This window comes from Xiphias gladius, chromosome 16 (assembly GCF_016859285.1).
Source record: "Xiphias gladius isolate SHS-SW01 ecotype Sanya breed wild chromosome 16, ASM1685928v1, whole genome shotgun sequence".
NCBI lineage: Eukaryota > Metazoa > Chordata > Actinopteri > Istiophoriformes > Xiphiidae > Xiphias > Xiphias gladius.
This window is the reverse complement of record NC_053415.1, coordinates 8898997-8920983: the sequence shown is the minus strand read 5'-3', so window position 1 is coordinate 8920983 and position 21987 is coordinate 8898997. Positions and strand designations below refer to the sequence as shown.

At 38.9% G+C, this 21987-nt stretch overlaps 1 protein-coding gene across 2 annotated transcripts in view; it reads left to right on the top strand.

Annotated features, from left to right (window-relative positions):
- The window catches only part of stxbp5l (syntaxin binding protein 5-like), a 129841-nt gene that overhangs the window by 56541 nt on the left and 51313 nt on the right, over positions 1-21987 (top strand). For both annotated transcript variants that reach the window (XM_040148695.1, XM_040148694.1), the window contains exons 3-5: positions 1069-1150; positions 7976-8076; positions 15833-15967. In XM_040148695.1, coding sequence (XP_040004629.1) covers positions 1069-1150; positions 7976-8076; positions 15833-15967 — 318 coding nt within the window. The remainder of the gene's footprint in view (positions 1-1068; positions 1151-7975; positions 8077-15832; positions 15968-21987) is intronic.

Below are 21987 nucleotides of genomic sequence, written 5' to 3'. Positions count from 1 at the left end.
CATAGAGTTGCCAGTTTATTAGGCACACCTAGCTAAAGCTAATGCAGTAAGATACAGCCATGCAATTAATCCTACCTCTGTGACGATTATAATGTTCAGTTTTTGTTGAACTTATTTAAGAGATGTGCCAATATAATAATGGTCACTTTGGAGCCTATAGTTTGTGATGCTGTTGTATTGTAATGCATTACACTGCGAGGTGTTTCTAATATTTAGTCTAATATAAATCGGGTGAACAAAATACAAACACATTTACTATAAGAGCATCAAGTTAGAAATTGAATTAAATTGAAAGGTTGAATACTTGTAGTAGAAATTTAAAAGACATCTATTTCTGTCAATTGGATGCCATTAAACTGTAAATGTCCAGACCCCTTTCCGCTGGTGAAGTACAAAGCCAGTTGCACACCGCTCCTCGCCTGGGTTTGCACGGATGTTGCGCTATGATCTTGACTGCCCCGAGGTGGGAGGAGAGACACGGTAGGGGGCGTGTCCCCAATCATCAAACAGCACAATCCCCTTTTTTTTCAAATCCAGTCATCCTTAATGACCGGATTTGACATTGCACCACCTGCCTGCTCATACCAGACCAATGGCACAAGTCACTGTAGCATACTGTGCAATTTCAGCTACTCCGCGTATACACTAAGCGCACCTATAACCTCACAAAATGATGTAAGATCCTTTTTATGTTAAAGGCTTGTTTCACATTGAGAAGATGATAAACTGATAACACAGAAAGGACCAGGGTAAATATCTAAATCCAGGAACTACACAGGTTATTAGGTAAAGAAACTTATTATTGGGCCTCTGGCTATTTACCTTTTTTCTGATTATAGTATTGTAGGAAAGGTTAGATGTACTTTATATAGTATTAGTCATATATTATTAGTGTATCCATCACAGTGTGGGGTACTAACAGTAAAATACTTGTTGTTCATTGAATTTTGTCTTAAAGTACACCACAATCACTGATGCATACAAATATGTACTTTTTTTGACCGTATTGTGCTGATATACCCACAGTGCACTTCTGTACACATTTCCTTGACTCTGTGATGCCGTCAGACTGGGACGACCAGGGGTGGACTGCTACTGTCAGCATGAGAGCGGAGCAGCTGTTCTCCAACTGCAGTTCCTTGTCAATGAGGTAAGGCAGACTCCACTACAATGCAGTCTTAAAGCGGTGTTTATAAAAATCTGATTTGGTCTACTTTTGAAGGCCGGAAGTGGTAGTGACAGCCTGAATTTCTTCACCCAGAAATCATCATAACCACATGTTACCAACAAATTTATATTAGTTGTCTTCATTGATGTATAGCGGGCCTTTTGTGTTTTGCCGATTATCCTAATGATGATAACAATTAACCAGTTACCCTTTTGGATTGTTTCTGGATGACAGTGGAATTGAATTAATTGAGTGGATGGTAGAGCGGAATAATGACGCTACTCAGACAGTGCTTGTTAATAGCATTAGTTACCTCTGCCAAAGAGGTGATCTAAACACCCGTGTCTGTTTCTTTGGTGGTTTGTTCGTTTATTTGTCAGCAGGATTACGCAAAAGTACAGAAGCGGTGCAGGGATGGCACATGGGCCAGGGAAGAACTCATTAAATGTTCGGGCAGATCCAGGCCCTTTACTATGAATTTGAATTTTTTCCTCCGAAGTCTGGTGCAGTGGCCTTGGTGGAGGTCTGTGCTCTACTGAGTGCATTTTCTAGTTCATGGTGCAATAAAATGTATTATTTCTTTACTATTTCGTTTTTTATAATAAATAACCCCAAGCTTGTCCTCCAACTTTCACTGAGACAATTTCTTCTAATATCTGACACCTGAAATTCATTTTAGCATTTTAGCAAATATAGCATCTCTAAAAGGCGGATGAGACTTAATTGCAAAGCATTTTCTGCAAATTTGCGGATTGGCACTGTTGCAATTCTTTCTGGTCTCTGTTAGATTACTTGTGTAAAAGTATGTTTTTTGCTGCAGAGCTGAACAGTAAAATTGATACCATATTAACACTTGTGTTTATATTGACTGTGCTTAGTGGGGTACATTAGCCAGAAATCAAGATCATTGAAGACACAATTGTCTAACTACTAGACTTGTAGCAGTAGAAAAGACAGAGTTCACCTGTTGGGAAAGAACTTTCTGTGTGGGAAAGGAAATGGTTCACTAGAAAGGAGAGATGAAGATTTGGAAACAACAAAATCTTGGTGCACCTTGGGTACCATGTCATGTGATTGCATGAATGATGCGTTCAGTTTCATACCATTGTTATTGTTCTTGACTGTATATGGTTATCCAGTCCAGTGGATGGACTTGGATGGATTTTTTTCAGTTGGTTACAAATTCTCAGTTGCTTCATGTGGAGGAGCTGATGACAAAGAGGACGGCAGGAGACAGAACACTCGATAATGAACCATTTAAAGGATCATTATGAACGTTACTTACTCAAGGACACAGAATTTTTTCCCCTCTGCCTTTAAAACTATATTCTCTCACCTGCTTTTCTACTGACAGACTAGTACTGTGTGGGCTGACACGTGGCAGTTCTCTGCGTCAAGTGGTTCACTTGAGGTATTGAACAGTGCGCTAGAGTGTGATGCCATATTCCGTTTACTAACAAAATACTGGAGGTGTATTAAAGAGAAAAAGGGTCCACGTGTTAAAGAGCAGAAGCCGAGTCACACGGGTCTGGAACACAAAGCTGTCTCTCCCCTCTGTGTTTTTCTTTGTTTCTCTTTCTTGTTTCTCCTTTATTCTGCTCTAATCTATGTGCTCTTCCTCCATCTCTCTGCTTTTTTTTCTATACCCACTCTATTTCTTTTTAAGCCCACTGGCTCTTTCAGCCCACTTCTCCATTACTCAATGGCCTACTTGTGATGTGTCTAAGGCGAATGGATGTGGATGTCCCCGAAGAGGGGTATGTGTATGTTTGTTAGGGATGTTTGTGATTAATCGACTAAACGATTAAACGTTGCTGCCTTTGCTAATCAGCATCAGAAATACTAGTCGGCCAATTATTAATATTTTAACACTAGTTGGGGGCTGCAGCCATGGCAGACGGCAGCCCCCCTTTTCGTCACGCTAGTGCCTGGATGTTGTAAACCAGCAAGGTGGAAAGTGGGACAGATGATATCTCATGAAACCAGGGCGGTTTGGCAGAATGTTGATCTGGGAAACAAAAAATAAGTTTGAATGTAGGTTTTGTCAGAATAAACTGGCATGTAACCACTCGACCGGAGCAATGCGTGACCTCGTTCAGCACAGGCATGTGGATTTAACCAGCAAGGAAATAAGGCTGCTGTTGCTAGCACTGCTAACGTTAGCCACGCTAGGCAAACCAATAATGACATCCAGTGTTTCCCATTAATTACGTAAACTGTGGCGGCCCACCAGTCTCATTTGTCCCGCCACAGTTTCCTAATGAGCCGAAAATATTTTCACACTTAATAATAACATAAAAGATCTCTAACGTAACGTTTTGCGCCTGCGCTTCATTGTAGAGCTGTGCACAGCGCATTGATACGCTGATCCCCTCTTTGCCGCGTCTCTCTCTCCAACAAACACACTGACAAAGGACCTTGTGTCATAGTTGGACTGGCTATGGGACCCTCGGGAGCACCAAACCCCGTGTGGGCTTAAGTATGTGTGTAAGCACATAGACTTAGTGTGTGTATGTGTGCATGTTTGTGCCATTGACACAGTTTTTTTGCTGCATGTTTGCTTTTTGTATCTACGAATTAATTTTTGCACTTTCATGTTTATTTATTGTCTGGGTTTTGGCATACAGTACTTTTGGGTGTGTGTGTTTGTGTGCTACATGTATGCATACACGCTCCTCTCTGGTTTATAGTATGGGAACGTACCCTCACAGTGACTACTGTAAGTCTTCCCATTGTTTGACAGGTTGACTAATAGCAGTGCTGTATGTCATTGCCCTCTCTTGGATTCAGTGTGTGGGCTGTCAGCCGCCCTGCCTCTTGACATTCAGTGAGGTGTAATGATTTACTCCCATTAGACATGTGAACCCACGAAAGAGGCCACTTCTTGCAGGTACCTGTGAATGTTAAGCTTTTTCGAGCATGAAAAGTATCTGTCTTGTCTATATCACACAGAAATCACACAAGTCAACACAACTAGTTGTCAACTGTTTTATAATGTAGTCATAATCTCATACCATATCATCCTTGTAAGCCTCTCTCTCATTATTTTTATGAGGAGACTTTTTTTTTCTGTCACTGTGCAAGTGGATGGTATGAATAGGCTAATTAATGTGTTTGTTTGCCTATTCTGAATTCATCATTTTGCTTGATGAATTATACATCTAAAGAATCTGAGGGGGCTTTTGAAGGTTGGTGTCAGATGAGGTTTGGTGGTGGGGAGGGCAGGGTAGAGGCCGCTCGGGGAAGAAAAAGGTGCGAAGGATTGTTGTGCCGTGCTAAGGGAGGAAGAAAAAATGTATATTTTCTAAACATGAAATATAGGTACCAGAACTTGTTTTTGGTAACTAGAAAGAGTTACCTGTATCTCATCCAAAAACTTCTTTTTGGTAACTTGCTAGAGTTTGGTTTTCTCAGTCTATACAGTCCATATATCAGTCACTGCACTAACAAAGAAACATCAATAAGAATGTGTTATATTACTGCTTTAAAATTCATGATGGGGACAAGAAATTATATTTTCTGAGCACTTTGGCATCTGCTGCATTAATGAGGTACATTGCAACAGAGACCACTTCCTTGGAAATTTATTTAAGGAACATTCAAACTTCCCAGTCGTCTGAACAGGTACGTTGTACAAATCACAGGGGAAGCTTTGTTATTACATATTGTTAACAAAACCCCCTTTCCTCAACAATTCTTGAAACAAAGAGTCTGAGCCAGTTTTATCACTTCTTCAGCATAATGATTAATTTGTTTTAAGGAAAAAAAGGAGTCTCCATCCTAATCATTTAAGTCTCACATTCATTGTTAAATATGATTTCTCCATGTGTAGTAAGGTAGAGAAGGACTTGGAGGAGTAGCGAGAGAAGGACACATGAAATAGATGTTAACACTTACAGGCAGGCAGACACACACCTCATTAATGTTTGCCATGAACCAAAAAGGACCCAGGTTTGGAGAACTAAATTAGCTCACTGCAGTAATGAACCAACACGAAGCTTAGTTATCTTAACTTGTGCTTTTTCACTTGAAATGGAAATTTTTAGGTGTGTCTTGTAAGTATTATTGACCATCACATCTACAACATACAGTAAGATACTGTATGTATTGGAAACTGTCAGGCAGGAACTGTACCTTGCCTGCACTTCTTTTTGCCTTTTTTCAGGTTCTGAAAACTTTGCTCATTTTAGTCTCATGCAACACGTCAGGGAGTTATCTTAAGAAAGAATTGGCTTTGTATCAGGCTATTTTTTGATTAATACACATTGATTAATAATAGATACTCTGATGCATCCTCTTAGTTAGCAGTATTAAATACATCTGTCTTTCTCTAGGTATACATTTTACAGAAATTTGGTGGTCTTCTAGACCACCAGCTTTGTCTTAATTCGACATAAATACATGTAAATGCTCCTATAGCTGTTTTTCCAGATGTCTTTGTAGTGCAATTTTTTTTGGCCCTGGTGACTGTCATTTTACCTGTGCTGTGCACCTGGTTGTCACGCCTGGTTGCCATCACGAAGTAAATATAATTATACCATAATGGAGTTGCGGACCCGGCTCTCACCCTGTTTGCCTCTCACGTTCTCTCTTCTCCCCATCTGGTATGATTTTCATTTTCATTAGCTGCTTCTCCACCTCTTCTCACTCCATTTCACTCTCTTCTCCTCTACATGCTGCTTCTTTCTGCCTTCTCGGAGGCCTTGTCAATTCAGGTCACACAAACAAATGCCACCAGCATAGGAAAAAAATCTTTAAAATTATCCTTTGATAATTGTGAAGTGATTATTGGTTCGTTAGCAGTGAGAGAGAGGGTTATGGAACATGATGTTGAATAATGCTAGCAATTCTATGTTGTATTATCTCCTTTTAGGTCCATAACAGCAGCTCATAGCTGATTTAGGTTTATCTCCCCTCTATAATCCTCTACATGTAGCTCCAACCAGGTAGCACACAGCTCATTAAGTCATTCTTTGCTTTTCATTACTTTATTTGGTGTAATCTGGTCTACGGCATTTTAAATGACCAGTTTGCAATATTTTCCTCACAAAGCCAGAAATAAATTTACAGTGTCAGTAGTAACATTAAGTTAAAAAGTTGCAGCAATCTTATTAAACATGTGCAAAGAATGTGATGTCTGAATAAATTAGAATTGCAGTAAGGCTTATTAAATGAAATGACAATAACATAAAGGCAAATTATAGTCTCCCTAAAGCCATCATCATCTCCAAGTCAGATCAAGAAAAGCTCAGATTAGAAAAGAAAATTGGATCGAGAACAAATACCAGTGCCATTAAAAATAAATAATGAGACAAAACCAACAACACCTTGAGATATACTTAATCAAATAAGCTTTCTTGCCACCAGAAATGGAGAGAGCAACCCAAAAAATATCTTCTCCCTGAACGTTTGCACATTTAGGGCAAAATGGAGCAGAAATTAATAGGAATTTAATGATTCCATCAATATAAAATGTTTTTAACCCCAGCAGGGTGCAATTATATTACATGACAAGATAGGGAGGAGACAAAGTCTGGATAAGGTACGATTATGTAAATAAAAATAAATAAATAAATCAAAGAAAGATAACAGAATCATACCAAGTATAAGAAGGTCTTTTTTCTTTTCATCAATCCCCCATCAGTTAAAGTTGACATGGATAAGCAGCAACATAACCTTTTCTAAGTATGGAGAGAGGGTGTCAAACAAACTAGGGGGCAGTGGGCAGAAAATACTCAAATAATTATGTTGTTTATTATTTCTTTCTTGTCTATTGATTTGTTTTAGGGAGATACAGTAAATGATTTGTCTTATAAACAGGGCTTCATTGCTCACTTTAAAAATAGGCTTTTGTGAAGTAGCTGTCATATTTTTAAGTGAGAGCCAGACGGCACTGAGAAGTTAAGATCATTCATTCATATTTAGAACTTGGATAGGGTTGGGGTAAAGGGAATCAGTCATAGATGAAGAGTTTTTACCAGACAAGGCTAATAAAAGACTTTATTCTCTGACACTTATTAATCTTTTTTGTGCCCATCAAAAATATTCAAATTTATGGCTAGTTTTTGTACAGAAAATATAGAAGGGTGTGTGTGTGTGTTCTGTGTGAAATCGGATGAGGATTTCTGAAAATGCTTCCATACACATCATGATGATCCACAAAATATCCATCTCACTGTACAATGTTCATCTATTTTAATATTTACCTAAAAATAACTGAAAGATTGTGCAACAAATATTTTGGCTACATAGAATGAGTGAAGGGAAAACTTTCACCAATATGGAAAACAGTGGGAAGCAGTGTTGTCATCCTCCCTTGCACTGTACAGTCTATAATCCCATGATTAAATTTGTAATCTAAAGCTAATTCTCCCTGGGCTCCAGTCTTTACAGTGACGCCCTGGTAGCAAATCGCATTGAAAATTACACTGTAATTAAAATTTGCTGTCCTCAGGAGTAGGGCAGAAACCAGCTGACGTCATTTGAAAATTATTTTTCATTTTATTATTAGTTATTTTCTGAGCCTCCTTCCTTTGGGAGAATGTATTCCTCTCCTAATTTTTTAATTTTAGTCATTTTAGCTGTTACATGTCAACTATAGTTACCTCATGTGTTTGTGACCAAATATTCACTTTTCTAATGTGTGTCTTGGGTGCCTTACACCTAGAAGGTGTTATTTGCACTTTGTTTAATCATGCACAGTCTCATCAATTAGGACTCTAGGACTTGGGTTAAATCCAAAGGCAAGGTGTCCTCTGTGTCCCCGTAATGATTCGGCACTGATATTTCTGCTTTTTTGTCCTTTAGGGAGCGTTGGTCACAGCCTGTGCAGATGACACGCTACACTTGTGGAATCTGCGTCAGAGGCGGCCAGCTATCCTCCATTCACTCAAATTCAACAGAGAGAGGTAAGCATAGATTCTGCTAGATAAAACACGCACACACATCCATGCAGACAGGCACACGCACTCATACAGTATACAAAGACACGCCACACACCTTCTTCCAGTGAAAGATGAATGTGACTGCCTTAGGTCAGTATATTCACTTGCTGGTACAACTGAACACCCATCTTACTGACATCACGCACTACAATTTCTGTATACAGAGTCTGGCAGCCAGGGATGAGCTGCACATGATACTGTATTCTGCATCCACTCGTCTTCAGCACCTTGACACCACAACGCTGTAATGAGGCTCCCAAAAAGTTAGACCTTATTTAACAAATAATTCCTTAGTGAGCTCTTTCAGAAATCGGTGATGCCACTAGGTAGTGCCCTCTGTGCTCCAGAAAGACCCCTACTCACGCTACATCCCAGCTCTCGCTTCCATCTCAACTGGCGACTCCATCTGACTTGTGAGACACCCCCCGCTACCACCACAGGCTGTGAGAGATGATTTCCCAGTAGCCAAATCCATCTCTTTTGACATGTTACCATCTAAACCTCTGAGCCCCATAGGCCAGCTTTCACATGGTTGCTACAAGCTGGCATCAGCAGAGAGAGCTGGTGGAATATTCTAACCAGATGTTGGTTATGGAAACCCAGTTGGCCTGGGTGTGATGGTAGATGAGTTGAATCCAATCTCTATTATTATTGGTCAAATGAACAACTTCTGCAATTGTGTTTGAGATGCCGTTCATTTTATTGTTGGGGTTTGGCAGATGTAGCTGAGTGTAATGGTCCTCCCGCAATGACACAGAGAAGTGCTGTCTTGGAACTCCCCTCTCTATATCTGTTTCTGTTTCTCTATCTGACACCATTTGAGGGTCCTGGAGGTTAGAGGACAGGTCGTCACTGCTATGTTGCTTTTCCCTGACAGCTAAGGCCGCATGTGTAACAACATATGATGCAATGGGACAGAATTGATCAATGGGCTGTGAAAAACTTGACCACTGCAGATATCTTGGCTGGCTAGCTGTGGGAGGCCAGACCCAGTGAGTGTGACTGAAGTTGAGTGAAGTTGGGGATTTCGGTATTGCACTCTCTCCCTCTCTGTTGTTAATTTGGTGTCTTGTTCTGAAATTTTAAGAATCATTACATTTTGTCTAACTGGGCCAACTTCATCAACTCTCAGCACCCTCTACTTTCCTCTTCTTTAAAGCAGATGTGATCTCCTCTTCTGTAGAATAGCAGTCTGTGGGTTGGGGTTGTAAACGAGAGCTCGGCTCTTTGCTTTTTCCCAGCAGTGAAAGCTCAGTCTCTGCTCTCCACCATTAAACTTAAATGGCAAACAATGAATGCTAGATGCTGATTCTTGCTTTAAGAAACTTTTTCCCCTCTGTCTGCCTGGGGAAGTGTACACAACATACATGTGCCTGGCCATACACAGAGGGGACTGAGTTGATAAAAATAACGCCTGTGGTTGTCCCAAATGGGCACAATATTCTCTGTGCCGTGCCGGATCATTTTCAGAAACAAGTTGTTCAATCCAGGGGTGTCCACTGCAGTTGTTTAACTATCCAAATACACATGCACAGTCCACCATTTCTGTGGGTGTGTGATGAAGGGATTGAGGACCCAGTTCAGTCTGGTCAGCATTAACTGAGATCTTCTTGTTTCTTCTGTGTCATGGCAGGTGTTGTAAGTGTAGAAGTTTTCCAAGTCTGTGTAAAATAGAATAAACTTTAACTTTTTTTTTCGAGACCACTACAGGCTGAACTTAAATGCATACATTATACAATGTCAAGAGCCTTACATGGGGCTGGTTGGCTTGGTGTTTGGCAAGTTCACCCTTGATTAGCCGATGCAGGCAAGGATTGGCTGGTGACTGGTGCACATTGATGCAATATTGTCAAGCCCCAGTAGATCCCTGTAGGAAGGCTTTGTCTGCATGCAAAAAATGAGGCGTACAATACATAACCTTCACTTGACTGCATGCCTTGTTATGTCTCAAAGTTCATCTGAGAGATACTGAGACATTGCTCCAAAATTTTGCTCATTCCCATACATTTCATAACAGTGGACAAAAGAAACTGTATAGGAGATTAGTTCTAACTATTAACTAACAACAGAGTAAAATACTATTGACTTAAAATCATAGCTAGTTTTACAAAGAAAAGCTGTACTGAAACTCTTATCCATTGCGGTTACGAAAATTCAGACATGCTGGCAGAAGTCAAGTGACATGACCTTCATTCCCTAATGGAAGTATATTTGAAAAGGTTTATTCACAACAAAACACAAAAGACAGGACAATACGAAAATTAATGAATTCAATAAATGCATGCTAATAAATCCCACAATCCTTATCCTATTCTTCCTATTCTATACTAAATGCTTCATATTCAAGCTGAACTTATATAACAGATAAGATTGATGCAGTTTGAGACAATATCTGTTTTCATTTTCTGTTTCTGTTCATATTTTCTGTCTTTGTGCAAGAAAAACACTTGATACATTCCAACTAAAAGTTGGAACCTTTGTCGTGGGCAAGGACATTTAATGAATATGAAAACATTGAATGTAATAGAATATACTGTGTTTTAAAAAGTGCCTAAATTGCTGTATTTTATTTTTCCAACAAAGTTTTCTTTATTCATAAGGACACAGGGTCACAGTGTAACTACAAGTGTTACTTTTGATGAGTACAAGTCATAGCAAACTCACCCTGCTTGCTATTATAAGTCAAGGACTTCATCTGATTCACAGGGCATGTTTTCTGCCTACTGAAACTTTCCATCACAAGAGATCAATGAGCTTCCTCTGCGAGACAGAAGAATTTAAATCCTGACATGAAAAAGCCCATCATAAAACTCGACCAGGGGTACTTTCATAATGTAACAGAGCCTTGAAGGATAATAGACTGGAAGAGTTTGTTAAATTCATGTACTGTCTACAAGTTGTTACGGAAAGAGCTTGGTGTCTCTCTACAGCAGAGACAGGGTTCAAATCATTGGCACTGTGTGTGAATTTTATCCAATTCATTCAAATTTATACTTTTTTACCAAAGAATTTTATAGTTTTAGAAACCCTTAAGTTACTTTAAGACAGCTAGCAGTTGCACCTGCTGACTTTATTGTTTCCAGTATAAACAGGCGGAGAGAGAGGACAGCTGCTGCTGTTGTATATACAATGACATGAAAAAACTTTGGGCACTCCTGATCAAAATTTCTGATACTGTAAATAGTTAATTGAATAGATTATTGCTGTGCCTTGTTCACAGTCATCATGTTGATGCAAATTTCAGAGGTTTAAAAAAACTCTGACTCCTCAATCCTTAGCCCAACAATCAACAGCCACTGGCTCCTCTAAGCAGCTGCCCAGAACTCTGTGAATTAAAATAATTGATGCCCACAAAGCAGGAGAAGGGTATAAGAAGACAGCAAAGTGTTTTCAGGTAGCCGCATCCTCAGTTTGTAATGTTATTAAGAAATGGCAGTGAACAGGAACAGTCAACACCAGAAAGTCAAGTTAAAACTCCATTTGACTGCAAAAGACCTTCAGGAAGGTTTAGCAGACTCTGGAGTGGTGGTCCACTGTTCTACTTTGCAGGGACACCTGCACAAATATGACCATAATGGAAGAGTCATCAGAAGAAAACCTTTCCTTAACACTAAATTCAGCAATGGAGGTTTATAAAGGAACATGTAACCAAGCCTGATGCATTTTGGAAAGAAGCTCTGATACTTGCCAAAGGGCAAGTATCCCCTTGTACTTGTACTGTCCTAAGTACTGTCCATGTAGGGTGCCCAAACATTTGTTTCAGGCCTTTTTTCTTTTTTTTCATTTTGAAACTAGAAAAGGTGGTAATGCTATACAGAATAATAAATAAAAACATATAAATAAAAAAGCAAGCTAAAACACCAAGACAGTTGAAATGATTGGGACTAGACTTTGTACTTTGTATTGTCCCAATCATCTCCAAGAAGTTAAAGTAACAGGGCACAGAAAGACAATTTAATGGTGCAGAAATGCACGTTTATAAAATTTAGATTGGAAATCACTGCAATCACAATTTTCGTATTGTCCTGTCTTTTGTGTTTTGTTGTGAATAAACCTTTACAAATATACTTCCATTAGGGAATGAAGGTCGTGTCACTTGACTTCTGCCAGCATGTCTGAATTTTCGTAACCTCAATGGATAAGAGTTTCAGTACAGCTTTTCTTTGTAAAACTAGCTATAATTTTAAGTCAATAGTATTTTACTCTGTTGTTAGTTAATAGTTAGAACTAATCTCCTATACAGTTTCTTTTGTCCACTGTTATGAAGTGTATGGGAAAGGGCAAAATTTTGGTGCAAAACATTCAAAAATACTGCAAAATGAATTTCAGTAGGAAGACTTTTTCAGAGTTTGGAAGCCTTAAAAGGAAATGCATGATCTCCTTTAGATTTAAGTCTAGATTGGGGGATTGCTTGCAGAGTTTTGTGGATGTTTTGCTGGATGTAGCTGGTAGCCGCAGCGGTTACAGCTCACTGAATGCACCTTAAGTCTTTTTTTTACAAATTAGAACTGAACCTGGTATAATCATTTACACACCTTAACAACATACCCTCACAAACTTTAACAGTCTATCAGTTTTTTTGTTTTTTTAAAACTGTCCATTTAAGATTTTATACTTTAGCTTCATAGCCCCGCCGCTGTACCTATCACTGTGTGATGCACACAGAATGCCCACACAAACACAGAGGTGAAGGTTAGGAATAATGTTTTGCTTCAGAAGTGTTATAAATCTGCGTTCAGGAGCTCTCTACCTGTCTTGTATTGCGATGCGGTAGGAGTCAGAACCACTCACTCTCAGTTGCAGAGCAGTGAATCATGCTCTAAGATAAATGGAGAAAAAGAGCATCATGAGTCATCCGTCAGAGGCTGGGGAGTGACTTTCCATTTAGCTCTGTGTCTCTAGCCTGAACCTCTGACAATTAGCACCCGAACACCTCCTCAGAATTCCTCAAGAGTAACGTATGAATTACTGGAAATGGTGGTGAGAACTGTTTTTTGATAACTGTTAGTCAGCATGTCGTACCCGCCACCTCTCCTCGTCTGTCATGTCAAAGTAATTTGAAGATTTTCAGTCCAAACAAAATGCACATTACAATACATGAAACATTGGACACTTATTGTAGTTTTTAGCACAATAAAAAGAGTCATAAGAGCTAATGTAAGGATCTGTGGTTTTGATTTATGCAACATGACTATTCTGATCTAGTTAGACGTAGAATGCCTTAAGTAGCTGCGGCACTTCTCATGCAGAGCAGATGGCAAGGTCGCCAGTTCCCTAGATGATATCACCAATTCAATTAATCTCTACATCTGTTTACTTCATTAAGGGTATTTGCTCCTCAACTTGTTTGGCAGTGGCCGGTAAGATGGAGGCTTAACCCACGTCTCCTCCTGTCCTGTTTGATTGACAATTATAAGGCTCAACGATAGTGCCTGGACCGACTGTCTGGAGTCAAACCATGGATTTTACTTTCCCTATTTTGCCCTCTAGATCTATATAAATCTCTACTTACCTCCTTCTCTGTCCTTTAATTTTTTCTTCCTAAGATTCTTTTTTATTTAAAAGCTTGTCTTTTATTGTGACATTTTATGTAAATGGTCCGCTCATAAAGGAGGTAATTAGTGTTAAAAGGGATATATATATATATATATATATATATATACACATATATATTCCTCATTTTAAAACTTTTTTTTTACAGGGAAAATATGACAACTCACTGGGTTACAGCAGATATGTTTTTTGGAATATGGCAATTTCGACCAAGCTTGTAAAGAGGTTTAGATTGTACCTCATCTGTTGCCTTTTATGTTAAAGAATTAGATCTAATAATCCAGAAAGGCTGATCACAGAGCAAGAAATATGTGAATTTGGTGTGTTATAGATAAATGTATGTTGCAATGACAGAAGACTGTATAAGCCTCTATTGCTCGCATAGCACTTCTGCCCCCCCTGCCAGTTTGAATATTGTCATCTCCCCAAGCCCCTAAAATCCTTATTGAATTGTCTGCCATCTCATTTGTCTTCTATCTAATAATCCTGTCTCTTGCTGGTTCGGTGGCTTTGGGGCTGGAGCCCAATGATCCCCCCATCTTTACACGGTAATCGGCATGGACAGGAGTTACTTAGTGTGTGCACATCTTTATTCCCTGGTTGAGGTGCTTACAAAGATGATGAATGCTAACAGATCACAGAGCAATAATAGTTTAAGCAGCTTTGCATCATATCATAATTATTTTGTATTTAATAATATGCAAAACAGCCAATAGCAAGACAGAGTCATGGAAAACATGGAAACATAATGGAAAGAGGTGTTTCCCAGGCCTGGAAAGATTTAGGAAAAACATGACAAATTAAAGGTTTTTTGAGAAGTCATAGGAAAAACTATCATGAATAGTTTGTGGGTGTTAAATGAATTTCAATGTTGTAAACATGGCCTGTTTTTTTTTAATGCAATGCTAGAACAGACATGCAGTCACTCAACTATGGTCATAGTGGGCTACAGTAGTACCTTGTCTTACCTGGATTGATATCCAGTCTTGGTCAGTCTGAGAGTTTATACTGTATGCAAAATGGAGACTGTGTGGAGAAATATTCTGCATTTACTAATTAAGATTTTATGCTATTAAAGGCTTTGAAGACAGAGGAGTAGTGATTATATAAGAAATGGTGGCCCAGTTTAGCCTGTGGTGCATACTGTATGTCTACAGGGTACTGTGAAACGTAACAGGACACAGAAAAGGTTCAGGCTTCTACTTCTGGCAGTTGTTTTGAAGGGCTCTTAGAATAACTATTTATACAGGCTTGGAGTGAGTTTACAGGCTGAGTGCAAAAGTTCTCTGACAAGAGAGAAGCAGGAGTGGCAACATAAAGGGCAGAAAGAGCGAATGTAGGCGATAATACCTACACATAAGGTACTGCAGTGTGAAGGGGAAATAGATTTTCACCTTCCTGCGGAGTGCCAAATTAAACCTTGATTCAGACTGAGTCAGGCCATTTTCCTTGGATATCCATGAATGAGTCAGGGCATGACTTCTATGAAGAAGGTCAGTTATTACCATTGAGCACTGTTTTCGGATTATGGTTCTGATAGTGACATGATAGGCACAGTCTTTTGAGTGCCATGTAAAGAACATACTGAAGGTTGGAAATGTTAACATCCTTGCTAAGCACTCGACAAAAACTCTAAAATGCAGTTTTAATCACCTTGTCTGTTGTTCAACAATTTTTTAATTGAATAACTGCCTCCAAGGCATGTTTGTTTGATCACTTGGTTTGTGTTGTGCCCAGCAATAGATTCACCAAAAGAGCTGTCTTTTAGGAGGAATCACTCTATTTTAAAATTAAAATAGTTGATTGATATTTTTTAATTAACTGGATCATATTGCACACAAATAAGTAATTAATATTTATTATTAATAATAAACCTACACTTAATTATCCTAATCACAATCATGATAATATTGGAAAATTTACTTGTACATAGCTTTTCTGAAAATCAGAATTGCACATAATATTCCGAGAGATCAACTGCAGAAGGTGTAGATCAATCTGCATATGTGCAGAAGTTCGAGGATACACTGTTCAACCATACTGCATAAACTGTGCTATCACGTGCACTAATAGCACAATCCTTGAAACAAACTGAAGGAGAGACCCCTTTATGAATGTTTATATTCTAACAGTCAGTCTCTTTCCTCCTTTGTTTCTTGTTCTCCAGGATCACGTTTTGCCACCTTCCCTTTCAGAGTAAATGGCTGTATGTGGGGACGGAGCGCGGAAACACACACATCGTCAACATCGAGTCCTTCATTTTGTCTGGATATGTCATCATGTGGAACAAGGCCATAGAACTGTGAGTAGCTAATGCTCCAAATACTGGAGATGACACGATTTTAAAAGTTATTGTGATGACAGTGATGATTTCTGACCATGATGGTGGTGGTGGTGTGGATGGAACTGGGTTAACTAATGCACTAGTTGTGAAATACTGTGTGGCAATTTACTAGGTCTTGTACTGACTCTTAATGCATTTATCTCAAAAAATTAGATTTGGGAGAACATCTTTGAAAGCTAAACTCAGTTGTGAATTTGTAAGTAAATAAATGGTAATTGTGTTGGTAGTCTTGCAGTATACAGCCCCATAAAATGTCATAGATTATTACTGTTTCCCCTGGTTCAAATCTAAGATGTAAATGGTTGAGAAATGTTTAATTACAGACACTGAAAGTCTGTTTTTTTTTTTCTTTTTTTCCTTTTTTTTGGGGGGTGTGGGTGTGTGTGTGTGGGGGGGGGGCAACAACAGGTTTTTGTATGGAGAGAAGTGAACACCACATGGATTTCATCATGGATTTCATCATTATTGAATATGTGAATGGTTGTTTTGCAGTGCAGAAGTACACAGTTAAATGTCGGCCTTGAATCAGTTTGTGCTAGTAACATTAAAGTCGGTACATTTCTCATGTGCATTCATATGCTACTATTCAGCCATATTTATGTAAACAAACTGACCATGTTTTTACGTGTTAGATTGATATAGCATATACAGCCATGAACTACTCCGGCATGTGGACATTTCTCAGGAAACTAAGGCTAAACTGTGGTTATTAATAAGATGTATTTGATATTTTACATAATATGTATCAAAAAAATAAAAAAACATATTGACTGTGTAGCTGGATTATGCTGCAGATAAAAGCATTATTAAGTATACAAATGGTGCTCAGTTGTATTTTATGCCAGTTTGTTTCTCTTGGTTTCACCCACCTACGTGCTGTGCTTGTGGTGTTACCCTGACAAGTCCCCTGCTGCAGTGTCAGTCACAAGTCATTCTCATACCAAGCCATCTTGGTGCCTTGTGACAGCCAAAACTATAGTGAGCAGTCACAACACTGATGTGTATGTGTGGGAGGGCTGTTTGCCAATCATTGCTCAAGTCTCGGAAGCTGAGACAGTGGTTGGGATTTTAACTGGATATTTGCTTTGTTGATTCTGCACCGCAGAGTGGACTTACCATTTTACTCTTCATCACATATCACAACGTCTGAAGTTTCTTAAAAAGTCTACAAGTGTTTGAAAGAAATTTTTTGTGATGTGTTAGTTTTTGTACTTCCTAAAAACACATCACACATAACTTACAATATGGTTAAAGGGTTTCCCACAGTCCCCACATATATGAAATAAAGCATTAAATGTATTGGGAAAAGAGCAGAGGCACTATATCAGACACCAAAGGCCAAATATTTAGTGGGTTAAGTTCTCCCACTTCCCATTATGGACCAAAAATTAGTGTCCATGACACTCATTTACTATTCCCTCATTTCCTTTACTGACATTTTTGTAGTTAATATCATCTGGTCTTCAAAGGGACAGTAGACTAACCACCAAACTGGCTGACGAATACTTAAATAAGGAGCCAGCATTGCCAGGTGCCTCAAATGACCAATCAACTATTTGTAGGGTTGTGTTCATATTAGCCATACATATGAACAAAAGTGACTAAACAGGCATGCATTCAGAAAACTAAATACCTTTTGGATTCTGTATAATCACATATCAGACAAAGATGGCATGCACACAATAGCAGAAGTGCAAAAGTTTGGAGAGCACACAACCATTAGAACAGTGGGTTTTTGTACACTCCATAGTATGTTCTGTTTGAGCATACATAATAACGTATAACATGGGCTCTATTTTCTGACTGTCAGCACTCTGTACCTTTCTGAAGTGGAGTTCATGAGAAGTTGAACTAGCAGAGAGTGCATCTTCTCTCATCAACACACAGAGCAACTGGGGAGTTTCATAGTTTGGCTGGGGAGGTTTTCCACCAAACATGAATAGGGATGAGGAGGGACGTTCTGTTTTTCCTGCAGTGGAACGTTGAGTGAGCAAGGGAGAACTCATCCACTCTTTCCACTGTGTGCAAATGGCAGAGAGTGAGTCATATCTGGTGTGTGTGTTTACACATGTGTGTGCATATGTGTCATCACAGTGTTTGTGTGACAACCGTTCACAACCAAAGTATGCCCTCTTGAAAAGAATCTGTTATAGCAACAATTCAACTGGGGCCACTGTTCCAAACAGGAGGGCCGGGCTCTCATTGAAATTCAAATGGGTTTGCAACATATTTAATGCACAATTTCATCTTCAGGAGATTAATTCCAAAATGAGATGCAAGGGGAAATGGGGAAAAACAGCAGCCCAGTGCGCACTCTGCTGCAGTTCACAGATCCTCCTGATGAACAGAATTATGTTTACGCCTGGCATAAACCATAATCAACATTGGCATGTTTAGCTTTTTCTGCTATTTAGATTATAAAAGAACAAGCTTTCACCAGCCTCCTGGTCCGACATGTTTTTTTGTATGAAATGAATAAGTTGTCTTAAAATGCAAATACAATATACCGAATTATGAGACAATAGAAATACATGGCAACAGCAACCCTGTCTCCTAAATAACACTATAAATTTGCAAATACGTTTGGAAAGAATCGTAAGGCTGCCTGGATTTATGTTTTGCTGGTGTTTTATAATCAGCAAACATTTTCATGTTCTGCAAAATGTTCACTGTCACCATATTCCATTTGTTTTCCCACAATATCCGCTCGGGGGAAAGATCATTGTCTTGATTAAATGTGGAAAACCTCAGCAATGATATGAGACAAGACTTGTTTAGTTTTTGTATATTTAACCCACCATATGACAGACAGCCACATATTCACCAACCTATACCATTTAAGTTCCAGGGCCTGAGCGATGTGGAAGGGTGAAAATCACCTGCTGTTACAAGATTCAAGGATCAGTAAGGGCACTGTCTCTAAGCTGAAGTTACTATGGAGACAAAGTCATGAGCGCCGCGGGTAGCCTGTCTCAGTGTCATGGCCTCAGGTTGAAGAAAACCCCGTGAAGAAAAGTTTGCAGTGTTTCTAAACTCATTTGAACAGTGAAGTAATGCAATGTAGCCTGCTTGACACAGGGAGATAGTGAAAATAATGTCAACCCTCTAATGCTACATTACTCTGTTTCACACAACTCTGCAACATTATTTACTCCCCTGCCATACTTGGTGGATATTAGACCAAATATATTCATTTTAACTGATGTGGACCATATGATTCTTTTGTTATAGGAAATACAATGTCGAGATGTAACAGCAATTAATTTGCCCCTACTCTTAGGGTCTCTAGTAGAACAGAAAAACCTGACAAAGCTGAGAGACACACAATCTTATTTAATTTTTTTTCTCTCTGTCTCTTCAGAAACAGTGTCTCTCAAACCTAATGCACAGCTAATCCTCTAAATAAAGTGACTTATTCTGGTAAAGGGGGCAATGAAATTCCTCTCTTACAGGTTGAAGGATAAAAAAGGAAGGAGGGGAAACACATCCTAAGCTCTGTAGTGTTATATTGTCAACTGGCGCACCAAATTAAACATAAAAGAACAACTCATAACATGAAATCCTGAAGAAAAATACAGAAAGGAAAAATATAGGATGCTTGTTTGATGAAATTTCTTTGCCTTGTTTACACTCGGTGAAAAAGATTGTGGTTAGACTATGGGCCGAATGGATGTTGGCTGAACTGTGTCCCATGTAGAACATTTGTTAAATCTATACAACAATGAATCTTTCATCTCCCAGCTATGTTACTCATATGTCTTTTTTCTTTCTCCGCCTCTGTGCATCTCTTACCCTGAATGTCTAACCCTCCACATTTTCTGAGCTCTTAGATAAACTAAAACCTACAGAAGCCAGGTCAACAGAGGCTAAAAATTCAAGGAAAAACAACAGGAACCCAAAGATGCTGCTGATGCAATTTAGTGCACATTCAAGCCCTACACTGAAGTCACTTCATGCCTCAGATCCAAAAATTAGAATCAACAGATTATCAACACTAGAGTTGACTCCGTTTCCAGCTATTTTACAGTTGATTCTCCAGCGATGACAGATTGTACAGCCAAAAGAGATAGGTCAAAGCAAAAAGGCAGTTTGCTTCCCAACGTTCACAAAAACTTGGGAGCAAATGTTGTGTATCAAAAAACGAAAGTGAATGGATATATAACCACAGCGTACCTTTCAAATGTGATGCTACGGTATACTGTATGATTATAGTACAATGAAGACTCACTATAAAATTCAAACATTTCATGTCCTTCATATCTCCGCAACTGACTTGCTACAAGCGGGGTAGGCTTGTTGAACAGTTGATGGTTTTTGGCTTTGTCTTTGGTTTGGTAACATTGTTGTTTATCAAGCACAGGGACACTAGTACTTTTGGTGAAGCTTTTAGACGTACTCATTTGCTCATCTGTTTGTTTAAAAATGCCATTAGGCTCTGAAGAGGAACAGAATCATCATATTAAGCTTGCTGCCCTAAAACCTCACATTTCAACAGCTACCATTTTTATTTCGGCTTTTCTGGCATACGAGACTTGGAGACGAACGACCACAAAGACAGTAATTAGATCAGGTGGGATAATTTGTGCAGTAACGGGATTCTTTAATTTAATGAAATGTCTCTAGACATAAGACACGGGTAAAAGAAGAGTTCTGGAAAGTCCTAATAGCACATTCATTGTGCTTAAGTTTTGTATTCTCAGGAAAGCAACATTAAAGTGATGAATGTGTTTTTAAAGTAATATACACGTCTAAAGTATAATCATATTCTAAAGCATTATCATAAAGCATAAAACATTCAAATTAAAGTGTTATAGTGCAGTAACCTCATATAGGGAATAGTAATACAATCAGTTTAATGTAAATGACAAGTAATTCTTTATGGCAGAATCAGTAATGTATGAATTATGTTACAGACAATTCAGCAATACATGTATAGCCTCACAACTTTTCTTTTTCTTAAAGCGTTCTGATTCAATTTCTGTGCTTCTCAGACTGGCCTTGTTAGCTGTAACACAAACTTTATTAGGAGTCACTAAGTCAATCAGTAACTCGCCTCAGTTAAATGGTTTGTCTCCACAGTGTGATGAGTTTCTTCAGCCAAAGAAAACGACCTTCCGCATGCGATAGCAGGCCTTCGCCCTTATTCGCGGTCCGCTGTCTCCAAGACCCAATGACGGCTGCAAACATTTTCTTTCCATTTTCTCTCCTTTTTATTCTAATAAACTCCAAAAGAACTTAGTGTCATCAGTGGCACAGGTAGTCTGTGCGTGTGTATGTGTGTGCTTGTGTGGTATGGGTTTGTGCAACGACCTCAGAAAAGTGTACGTAGGCTTAGTGTATTATTTGTTCTGCATGGCTGGTGTAGCCAGATTTGCTTTAGGTATTCACCCATTGTGGCACTTCAGTGATTGGACAGGTGTTGTGTGTTGTGGATGGTTGTTGATACCTTGGCTTATTACTGCTTAGACAGCTGAATAGAAATGTATTTAGAGCTTGCAGTGGTTTTATGTTTTTATCGGCCTCCGCCAGTACGCATAACGAAGTGGCCCCATCTGAACGTGTCAGTCACACTTTACCTCAGCTTCCCGGATCAGCTCACATTTCAGCCATTATGCTAAAATGTCATGACTGTGGCTGCTACAGTGAAGTTGGCTGGTGACCAAGTGGCACTTTGAAAAAGGATTTTTTTTTTTCTGCTGCAAGTTTTGTTTGGAAGAACATTTGATTATCTAAACTATGACATCCCTTCCCTTTTATGTTTGTCATTTGTCATAATCCCAATAGATGACGTGGCTCTCTGAATTCAGTTTGGCAAAATATACATCTTCTGAGTCTATTTTGGAGGTAAATCCAGCTGCTTGCTATATTTTCTTGTGGTGGAAGAAGTACTCAGATTTATGTAATTAAAAATAGCAATACCACAGTATAGAAAAATTCTGTTAGCATTCAAAATTTAAAGTAAAAGTACAGAAATATTA